The sequence below is a fragment of the Monopterus albus genome, unplaced genomic scaffold, assembly GCF_001952655.1.
Source record: "Monopterus albus unplaced genomic scaffold, M_albus_1.0 scaffold137.1, whole genome shotgun sequence".
Classification (NCBI taxonomy): domain Eukaryota; kingdom Metazoa; phylum Chordata; class Actinopteri; order Synbranchiformes; family Synbranchidae; genus Monopterus; species Monopterus albus.
The window spans coordinates 706,655-718,544 of NW_018128017.1; the positions used below are offsets into that span (position 1 = coordinate 706,655).

Sequence of the window (11,890 nt, forward strand, 5' to 3'; positions counted from 1 at the left end):
ACTGACACCAGCCTCAGTCCACTCCTTATGAAGCTCCCCCAGATTTCTGAATCGCCCTTGCTTGACAATCCTCTCAAGGCTGCGGTCATCCCTGTCACTTTTGCACCTTTTCCGGCCACATTCTTCCCTTCTTCTTAACACTCTGTTAATATACTTTGATACTGCGTTCTGTGAGCATCCAGCTTCTTTTGCAATTGCCTTTTGAGACTTTTCCTCCTTATGGAGGGTGTCAATGATGGTCGTCTGCACAACCGTCAAGTCAGCAGTCTTCCCCATGATTCTGAAGCCTACTAAGCCAGACTGAGACAATTTCAAGGCTGAGGAAACCTTTGCAGGTGTTTTGCATTAATTAGCTGACTAGATTGGGACACAGGGAGCCTACAATGTTGAACTTTGTCATGATATTCTAATTTTGTGGAATACTGGATTTGGGTTTTTTTTTTGTCTTTAATCCATAATCATCAAAATTGAAACAAATAAAGGCTTGAAATATTTCACTTTGTGTGTAGTGAACTAATATAACATACAAGTTTCACTTTTTGAAACAAATTATTGAAATAAATGGACTTTTCCTCGATATTCTAATTTTTTGGCACATACCTGTACAACTTAAAACCTTAGCTGTCAGAAAAACTACAACACATCCCTTTAATGTCAACTCTGTGGCTCTGAGTGTCACGAAACAGTGAGGATTCGTCCTGACTGAAAGTGAGCAGGTTTTAATTTGTTCTTTTATGCAGCAGACTCTGATTCTAGTCTTTCTACTTGTTATATGTTCCTGTTGTTCCTGCACCAGAAGCGGTCTGTCTATAAGCCTTACTACTCACCCACGGCGCCTGTCAGCCTGTCACATTTCATCATCTTTCATTTCACATGTACGCTAAGTTCTCACCCAAATAATCTGTCTGCTCACCTTATTTCCAGACTTGGCTGATCGAATCAGTATCAGTCTGTGCTTCTTCTTGAAGGGGCTCTTTAATTCATGACATTTGTCATAGCTTTCCAGGTCAATCCTCTCTAAGCAGTTCTGCAGGTCCTGCAACACAAAGAACGGGTAAATTACAAATCCTGAAAACACAGAAAGCAGTCTCATGACTGAAATGCAGTTTCTTTCAAAAAACTGTTAAAGTTGTTCTCCCAGGGTTAAAGAAATGCACTTTTGATGTTTTAATGTTTTAGAGTAGCTTTATTTATTTATTTACATTAATGAGGAGATGCCAAACAAATATTCATTGTCTTCTAACAATGACAAATAAAGAATCAATTTATCTTTGGTGCACATTGGTGAGAGTGCTGGACAAGGAGGAGTACTTGTCGGTGAAATGGCATCATACCTCATTTTCATACACCACAATCTCTGTCTTCTCCACGTGGATGTAGCGGTCCTTATAGCTTGCCAAGAGTTTGCCGGGAGCCTTCTTCACCCAGCCTGCCTTACCCAGGAACTTTGGCTGTGTACACTGGGCTAGGTCCTCTTTCACACCCTACAGTGATACAAAGGAAGGAAGTCATGCTCAGAACACACAGCAGAGCACTATCAGATTGAAGATGAGTGTGTTTATGCTCACCAACTAGTCCGAGCCCAGTCTAAGAATACATATGCCTATGTGATCATTTTAAGCTCAGGTTGTGCAGTGAATGAGGAAGAAACAAAGTTCTGCTGACACTGTGGTGGCATAGCAAAAATAGACAGGCGTTTGAGAATAACAGCTCTCGCATCTAATAAAACCTTTTCATTTCTGTCCCCTTTTCTGAACAAGCTCAGTGAAACCTGACACGTCTCTTCTCACCTCAGACTATCATACCCTCGGCCAGTGCTTTGCTCTAAGTAGATACTGTTCTGTTCCATCACTATGTCCACAGTCAGGTAGAAACTACAGAATCAGATTCAGAATCCAAATCAGCTTTATTGGAGGAATTTGCCTCCGGTACAGTGGCTCTCAATGTACGTGTAGTGTTCTTCCATAAGGTGACAAGTAAATGAGACAGAGAGAACAAGAGAAGAAAAAAATGTGCAAACAAGAAAAAGGAATGTGCATTAGGAAAATAAGAAATGAAAATAAAGCACCTATAAATATAAAATATATGTTCGGGTCCAGGTCCCTCTCTGTTGTAACTTAACCAGGGCCCCCACTCCCTTCCTTCACCAGGTCCCATAGAAGGCCACTGCCCCACTGACCAGAATGTCCACACAGCTTTGTGCAGTAGCAAAAATCAGAGAAAGGAATTCTGAGTTAGTTGTCTGATGTTTAGTGGTTCTTCTCTGGTGAAGGTATCTAGGATGGGCTGCAGAAGACCAAGAGAATGAGGAAAAACACCAAATACATGACAGAGTGTGCCAAGGCAGCCATACGTGGTGCCGTGATGTTCAACACATTTATTGGCCAAGTAGAAAAAAAATAGAAAATATGTGCATTTAAAATAGGAAAGAGAAAAGGAGAAAAAAGAGAAACAATCAATTTATAAATATATAAACACATACACACATTATGGCAGAAGAGACTTCCGGTTGTCATGTCTATGAAGCAGCCAGAGGACTGTATCAGGGCACAAAATACAGAGCAGAACAACAGCAGTTGCTAGGCTACTGGAAATACATGACATTCAGATGACCCTGTGGAAAAACCATAAAGGAAATGAAACATTTAACGTTAATAATGAAAATGGCAGAGTACTGCTGCGTGCCTTCCTAGACCTACGCACTGGCAAAACAATGTCAGTGCTTTCAGGTGAGATTCTAAACTCATACAGCTTTAAAAAAAAAACGTTTTAAAATAAGAAAACTTTCACACACACTTGTCACACCATTCCCCTAATGCAGCCAGTTAGTCATATTTGGGAAGAAATTTTATTTACACAGCCCAGCATCACAAATCACAAATCAAGGGGCTTTACAGTCTGTACAGCATCCAACCCCCGCCGTCCTTAGCCCCGGCTGGAGGTGGAAAAAGCTCTAATCTGTTGTAAACAGGTCTGTGAATACATTTTACAGTATAACCATAAAGAACATATAATAACCATTCTCCATCATAACCAACATTTACTACATGAACAAAATATTCAGATTTTTGCCAAATTGTGGCTTAATGCAATGCTTATATTTACACTAGCATAGACAGGTGTTTCTGCTAGCAACCAGCTTAAGCTCGTATATTTGAAAATAGCAAACATGAGAAGCTACAGTAACTATATGAGTGACAGAACAGGAAGTTTGCACATTCAGTGTATGAGCTTATGTTTAAATAACTGAATTACACTAGAAAGGAAGACTTTTTTCTATCTTACTTTAGATGTCATATTACAAGGCCCGGTTAGAGATGTTTCTATGGACACTGATACCTTTTGCCAGGGAAACTAGGTCACCACTGTAATCTATTGTAATTGCTGTGAATCCCAGCTGGCTACGCTGCAGCTGCCATACTGAAGTTAGACTTGTCGAGTAAGCGCTGTGCAAACCCACATTCTCCTTTTTCATGGTGACTAAAACACTGACAAATGCAGGTGTTTGCAAAATTCACAGCCTTTGTTTCTGTTAAATGAATTTCCACAGGATATCTTTTTGGGGGGTGGAGTGGGGGGGGGGGGGTTGGAGAGGTCATCCAACTGTTTTTCCACTTTCACTGTAACTGCAAGTGCATCTCAGCTTGGTAAACACCAGTGCAGCTGCAAAGAAAGGACAGCCAAGCAGGGAGGGACGACATGCCAGACAGACAGCGAGAAGGGCAAGCAGAAAAAGCTACTTTGTAAAACCACTTGAACATGGAGAGATAGTGCAGCTTGGATAAGTTCTTCACAGAAAGACAAAGCAGCCTCACTGTCCAGTCCAGAAAAGCTCCATCGGGCCTCGGCATGCCTTTGAAATTAGAGGACATGGAAAACACGGATGGGGCTAGGTGGAGGACTTCAGTACACTGCAGCGCTGACCAAACCATTGCAACAGAGCAGCAGAGAGAAGTTTCCATTACTCACATCTCAGCTGACTACTATAGCTCTGTGCTGTGATATCATACAGTAAGTTAAAAGACCAATTTTGGACTCATACAGGAAGTCTGTTCTGCACTAAAGCACAGACATAACTTCTGTGGGGTTGTGGTGAGCACTGAGATGACTCAACTGTCACCCACCTGATTAAAAAATTAGGCATAGACAAACTGCAACACAGTTATAAAATTGCAGTTTGCTGAGACTAAGGTGTCTCATGCAAAGCTGGGTCTTAAGAAAGGAAAGGAAAGGAAAACAGAGCACAGGGTTTTACTGAAGAGACACACCTCAGTAGACATGTGTTTCTGATGAAGGCTTGGGTCAGGGAGCATCTGGCATTCACTGATTTTCACACTGATCTGCCCAGCTTGAACTCAGCACACACCACACCGGAGCTCCCACTTTACCCACGGTAACCCTGTACTAGTCAGGCTGGGAGAAGACAGTGGGGCTGGACCAATATGTTCTTTTGCTGGTGTGATTAACCTCTTATTAGTCTTAAGTGAACAATAAGCTACTGGCTTATTATCAGTGACATCTACAACTTCAGCCTGACAGAAGTTACACAAAAACGCGTTGTAAATCCTGAGGGTGGGAAAAACGCTCTGATGTTCAATTTATGACTAATAAAATACAATACAATACAAAATACAAAAGATGCTTGACTCCATCTGCGAAGACAAAAATACATCCAGATTACATCCACAAAGATGCTTGACTCCATCTGCGAAGACATCCTCTTTTGCGGTGCTGCTGTCAGTGCTGTCGCAGTCAAATGTGCTGCAAATAATGAGGGTCCATGCAGAACTGCCCACCCCCTACTACCAGAAACCGATACATAAATTGTTCGGTGGGTGCTGCATCGTGATTCTTAAGGAAGGCAGTCACTGAAACACTCCTGCTTTAAACCTAAAGTCCTCTTTTCTACATATCACACCACAGACCACCCTCAGACCTGAAAGCTCTGGGTTTTCTCACAAAGCCACTGACCTATATGTCAGTGTCCTCTGTTATGTTCTTTATTTTACTGTCATACTGTTAAATTCTGTCACTATACAGATTCTAATAGCAAAACCTAAATAAAAGGCCCCCCAATGCTTCCTTTCAGTTTTGGTGGGGACCAGACAAACTCTGTGCTTATTCTTCTTAACAAAATCCAAAACAGTACTGAACAAGCAGGCTTTACTTGGACTCATCTTGACACACAAAACTCAGAACAATGTGTAAAAAGGATTCATGGTGCAAACCAAAAAAGAAACCTCATCTCACTGTGGTGTGAGACTGACTGCACAAACAGGGAGGCCCTCTGTTTTTATAATGCCATCATGGCCTCATTAGAACATTGGTGCAAATGTACCGTTGCACATTAACAGTTCATTACGGGTATGTGAAAACAATGGCCACAGTCTTGTTATGCAGTCTTTCCTCTCTTAGAAGTAATCAATGGTTTGTCATTAAAATCATGCACTGGCTATGTCTTAGCTTAAAACCGTTCTATACATGACTGTTTTGGGAGTATGGATGTTGCTGTATGAGGGGAGGTCTCTCATGCTGTTTTGGTTTGCTCCCCAACACCTACAGCTTGTTGTTTTGATACAGCTCATTGCTATCTCAGGTGAGCTACCTGTCCAACAGGTAGCCCTCTTTTCAAACTGGTTGTATGTAGGAGTGTATGAAGTCAGTCTGCTACTGTTGATTTCTACATAATTTACTGTGCCCATGCTGTAACCTAGTGTACATTTTTCATTAAGATACTGGAGGAACATCTCTGGAAGGACCATGTCTCCCTGCCAACAAAAGAACAAAACCTCTACATACAGTACAGTCACACTGTCACTGCTTGCTGCCATCTCTGGCCACAGGTGTGGTCCTTTCTCTTGTAGAAGTCATTCTTTTACAAAATTTCATGAAGAGCTAGATGAGTCAGAGAGCACATGCTCCGCCAAGGCACAACATTTGCTCACACAAATGGGTCCCTTGTGCAACATGAGATCCGGAACAACACAAAATGTGTCCTAAAGTCCTTGATCTGGATCAGATCCGGATCATCTTTTAAGGGATGACAGGTAGTTACACTGTGCATCTTACCTGAACATTTTAGGGTTCTATCCTCATTACAGGCCAAGCTACGGCAGAAAATATGTGTTAAATGGGGGTTTTCAATGTTAAATTCGAATAGCCGTGAGGAATCCAGATCAGATCTGATGAGCAATCCGGCTATTTTTCTGTAATCCTGCTAACCAACATACACACACACACACATGGAACCAGAACATAACCTCCTTGGCGAAGGTGAAAATTACATGTACACATGATCTTCCCAGTGAAAATAGAAACACACAACCAGCAGTGTTAGCCTGGACATAACGGGTTGACATTTATACTTCTGCAGAGAGAAAAAGACTGTGTCGTCTTGCTGGGAGAGAAGCCCTGAGGCTGCAAACTTGCTGGGAAGAAAACCACAAAGCTGAGCAGACTGAAAAGGCAGTAGCCCAGCCAGCTAACCTGGCTAACCTCAGTGTTAAAACCACTATCCATGCCAAAGCATGTGCATGTGCAACTGATCTGTCACAACTGTCTGACATTTGAACATTCAGGTTGTAACTATTTTGACTTATTCAACAGCACAGCCTATTATGTACATGATTGGTTTTGGGCTTGAGTAAAGCCTGTTGGGCAGCAGCTAGCTAGCTGTGTAGCACTTAGCTTGTGTTGTATGCAAAGACATTCCAAATATTTTCTTTACAAATGTATTTTAATGGTCAGATAATAAAGGTTACCTGTATGGGCATAACACAGTGAAGTATGGCTATAAAAACAGAATAATTACTGCATTTTTAATGACACAGCCTTTCATTCTGTGGCTTATTTTCACATTTCACATTTTCTTTCAGCCTAAAATCAGTTAGAAAAAGTTATTTCTTGTTCTTGGTCTTAACATTTTAGTCAACTAATCTTCTGGTGACTAACAAAGAACTAAAATTTCAAGTGTTTGTGAAAACTAAAACTAGACTAAAATATTCCCAGTGTTCTTGAACTACAGCCAAACTGATATGTCCAGATTTTACTATGACTGTACTCTGACATAAAAAGGATGCAGTTGACTCCATGTGACTAATGAAGCAATAAAAGATCATGACAATGACTCATTTCTTGTTTTATGCCCTGAGCACCAAATTGTGAAATGTCACAACAAAGCAAAGTGAAGCATTTAAAATAATAATATGGAGAAGGTGCCCTCCCTTACATACTGTTATTGATACTGATCTCCCAGTTCAATTCAGCTTTGATTCCGTTAGTTTTGACTGGATTCAGTTCATGATGATTTAATTATTTCAGATGTTACATAAGGTGCTTCTCAGAATCTTGACAACTTAAAAATGTTTCCGCATTCAACAAGTGAGCAATACTGTTGTTTTCTTGGAAAACCTCCCACTTTGCAGCTCTAAAGCCTATGTCTGTGGGACTGTGACAGAGGTCCTGATAATTAGGAAGGATAAAGACTGCGAATTGTGGAAAAATATAAAAGCAAACAAAAGTGCTACTTCACTGCTTCTATTTAATCCTAAATTGACCCCTTGTTCAGGGAATAGATATGAGCAAAATGTATTCCAGAGAAACAATTTCCTCATCTTTCCATTTTTTAAGGACACTAACACATGGACTTTCACTACTGAGAACTCTTTCTTCTTCGTTAAGGCACTTTCCCAGAAACCATCGGTGGTGACCCAGTGAGACGATGTGCACACATGTTCATTGTGTGGCTCAGGCTTGGACAGCAAGTCAACTGTCAGAGAGGGTTAATTGTTTTCTGCCTGACACATAATATGGCAGTCTGTTTCCTCCTTGCTCAATCGGTCAAGCAGACACGTCACACTGAGCACGCTTGGTCAGTAGAGTGGTAATTAAAGGATGAGTCAGAGAGCTGAGACAAGCGGTCACCATAGAAGAGCCACAGTGGTCTGTGGGTGAAAGACAGAAGATAAGGCAGAATGGGAAGCTCTGTAGAGAGAAGAGCAGAAAATAATGTAACAGATAAGAGCTGAACAGCTGTCTGTGGGCGACCAGTCAAGCAGTGGGTGTTCATAATAAAACACTTTAGATCTCTAAGCAAACGTAAAGTAAAGCAAAACACATCTAGGCTCAGACTCCAGCTGGCAGTGCTGAATACTATCCTACTCTTCCATTTTCTACTGGACTGGCAGTTTCACCCACTGGAGCTTTGGGAATCTCCAGCCTACCTGGATGTCATATTCTCACATCACACAATGTCCATAAACTAGACTGGTTAAGGTTTAAAGCAAGTGACTCAGTGTGTCTGGATCATATATGACAAATACTCCCACATAACGTAGCCCTTTCTATACATATATGCACAATATAGGTGACCGAAATGGCAAAGTCACTGACATAATGCAGTTTTTTCTAACAAGCTGTTTTGTATTAACTGGCTCACAACAAACTCAGAAGATGTCCCACAACAGACAGATGATTCTATACAGTCTGTTATAATGATGTTTACACTTGTCATCAAGTGTTCATTTAATCTGAGGACTGACATGGTGATGTTTAATGAACAGCAATCGTAATGCAGGACTTGAGTCCCGCCTTCATCCACTGTGCAAACATCTACTCACATTTCAATTCTGACTCAGTTCCACCCACAAAACACAGCACTGCTAAATGTAATAGGCTATTGAAAAGATATTGGTCTGACCCCACCACCCACAACAGTGGCCTCTACGTTGTGTTGTTCCTCTTTGAATAGAAATTCTTGTTAGTCACTTACAGACCTGAAAATATAAGTAGGTTAATGCTTTGGTGTATACCTGGAGCTCTTTAAATGTAGCCTCTATTTGTAGCAGCATAGCATACTGTAGCTAAAACTGTTTCAGCAAGGCGTGTTTGGGCTGCTACATTATACAGAGAGCCTTTTCTGTTATTTAGACTAGCCTCACAGATATACTAAAAAAAAATAAAAAATAATAGAAACGCCTCTCAGTACAATGCAAAACAATTCCACTGCAGCACCAGCTGGATTTTCCAAGCTACAGTTGAATCAACACCTCTGTAAAACAGTTTAAACACAAATTGAACATGAATATCTTAATGAAGGAGGATTTATTGCAGGACTGACTGACTTTAGCTTAATTAACAGAATACTGAGTGCAGTCTGGGCTGGATTCTAGCAGGCCAGTTCTAAGCAGAACATTTCATGAGTAGAATCTAGGTGGAGAGTGAAGGCAAACAAGTAACACTTTCTGATCAGGGCGGGGTGGCGCACACTTGAAAATGCTGCGAGTTCCTCACACTGTGTGGGCAACAGTAGATCTCTGACTTCCTTTTTCTATTGACTTTGCTTCCTCAAAATGTTAGTTTTTCATCGAGGCATGCACCGTGTCAGTGCAAGTTATTTACTGATGTAAGGATCAAATGTAGCCTGTGGACGTCAGTTCTTTTAAACAGATACACTTGTGATGATGGCTTCACTCTTTTCTTGCCCTGTAGACAATTAAGCTGGTTATTATCAAACCAGAAAATGTTAAGACTTTCTGACACAGTGATTGTGGATTCGGCAAAGGCACCATCCACCAAACACATGTTATTTGTGAAATGTCATCCTTCTGATGTTATTTCCCTTATGATCCTTAACAGAACACAAGGGTTAAGTGCTTCCCTCTCGTACTCCTGGCAAAATGAACCGTTTCGCAGCATATGTAACCCAATATCTAACGTGGAAATGCAATTGATAAAAACGCTAAATGGGGATTATAATGGTGCCGAATTTATCAAAGGGCCCATATGACTCAGATGAGGTTTGCCTTTCTGTTTTAAAGCTTATATCTTTACCCACGCCTAACGTTACAATAAAATGAGAGATTTTTATAATGGAGTTTGCAGCTCTCGCCACAGTTTCTTATGGAATCTGACCAACAATCTGACAGGTGGACAGGTGCTTTGTGCCAAATAATGCTGGCTCAATGACCGCATCAGACAGCCCCGAATGAACTCCTCATTTTCTCTAAAGACTACAAACACGAAAATATCGGCTCGAATTCGCACCGCCACCTTTTCTATGGGCCCTAATTTTACACTAACAAGTTGGTCGCGCCCTTGCAGAGTATTTTACTCCTCGGGACTAAAGCATCGCAAAGCAAGTATCTAATGAAGTGTTCACCCATTAAAGTATCTCCAACGCTACAATGCAAAGTCAACATAAGGTAGAAGGAGCAGCAGTGTGGAGAGTGGCTGGAGACTCTACTTACATCTTCCATGATAAAGGACCAGAATCCGTTATGTGAGCGTTGACTCGCCTGAAACCACTCGACGTTGCTCCTCTCCGCGTCAGACACCCGCTACTTCTGCCCCGCTGGTCGGTTGCTGACACATTTCCAGCAGCACACGTATATGAAGAAAATAAGGAACTAAGTCGTCTATGACACCAAGGGTCCTCTCGTTTTCCTCTTTTGCCTCCGAGGAAAAAAAGTTCGATGAAAAAGTTTGGTTTCCGGTTGAAGCCCCTTTACACTCTTCAATCACAAAGTCAGTCGAGGAGGAGCAACGGGAACCTTCCTCTCTGTGTGCATCGCCTGAGACATGCCGGTTCAAACTCAGCACCCGGGACGCTGTTTTTAATGCCGACTTTAGCCGACGTGCACAGGATCAAGTGCATTTCTCTGCGTGACGATCCGGACATGACCACAGCATCCTCTGATTCACAGGCAGCAGCCCTGTCACCACAAACATGGCACTACTTCAGCACACACCTGGAGGACGTGGAGCATACCCACTTTTCATGGTGACATCTAGTTTGACTAGATGCTTTCATGCCTATTTGTATTTTCTTGTTTGCTTTCATCATACCCTGATGAACTTTTAGTGTTGTGGCATCTCATGTTGCTACACTCAGCACTTCCTGGTACATTGCTGTGGCTGTTCCTGGGCCTGCTGCTCAAACTGGCAACAGGGTCACAGAGACTAAACCCTTTGCTGGTTGAGCTCACCTGTACTGGTTGTTACTGAACAATGTACTACTGCCTTATAGACCAGCTATAAGCATCATTCAGAACTTTTGCATTGCCAGCTTGTGAGTAAACTGTGCATGTGTTTATAGTTTCCATTTGGTTAAATAACAACAACACACAGACACCTACAGACCACAGATGTTGATAATCTATTATTAAATGCTTAATACACTTTAAGGAAAACGTGTTAGTTCAGAAGTTAAGTGGTTATGGTCCAATCAGTCAAAGGGATTTCCACAACTTGGCAACCAAAAGGTATTTCTTATTAATTAATATTTTATAACTCATGTGGAAAACATTAATAAATGATTTATTAAGTATGCATGATGCCAGCAGCTACAGTGTAAAACCTGTTAAAAAGGTGATTCATTAGTAAGAGGAACCACAGAGCTAACTATCAAAATGTCATTTAAATAATAATAAAAATAATAAACTTCACTGTAGGTAATTTAAACAAGCTACAATATAAAATTACATTTAAAAAGAGGAAGGAGGTGAAAATAGCAGAATGTTAATGTTATACTATATAAATAATCATTATATAATTAGCAGGTATAAGGACCAGCCCAGCTGAAATGATGAGAAGAAAAGGGGCTGATTTATTAGAACAGAACTTTTTGTAGGTGGAAATAGCAGACATTTTTAAAGCAGTGGTCCCCAACCCCTGGGCCGCGGACCGGTACCGGTCCGTGGATCAATTGGTACCGGGCCGCACAAGAAATCAAGGTTTTCTAAACTTCATACATGCATAATATTTTGAAAATCTTGCCCATTCAAATGAATGGGGAAATTCTACTTCAGCATACTTTCAGCTGTCAAAATGTTCAGCCCCTCTTGGACATTCATGCTTCTCTTTAGAATTTTTCTAAAGTTCATACTTTTGA

The 11,890-nt window shown here is 41.2% G+C and overlaps 1 protein-coding gene across 2 annotated transcripts in view; it reads right to left on the bottom strand.

Annotated features, from left to right (window-relative positions):
• Positions 1-10,785, bottom strand: part of plekho2 (pleckstrin homology domain containing, family O member 2) — a 19,994-nt gene extending 9,209 nt beyond the window's left edge. The window contains exons 1-3 of one of the 2 annotated variants that reach the window (XM_020613714.1): positions 10,248-10,785; positions 1,335-1,484; positions 914-1,036 (exon numbers count right to left, since the gene is read on the bottom strand). In XM_020613714.1, coding sequence (XP_020469370.1) covers positions 914-1,036; positions 1,335-1,484; positions 10,248-10,256 — 282 coding nt within the window. In that variant the 5' untranslated portion in view covers positions 10,257-10,785. Of the gene's footprint in view, positions 1-913; positions 1,037-1,334; positions 1,485-2,482; positions 3,545-10,247 lie in introns of those variants that run through there. The other variant, XM_020613715.1, reaches the window with a different exon arrangement.
• Between the last annotated feature and the right edge of the window lie 1,105 nt (positions 10,786-11,890).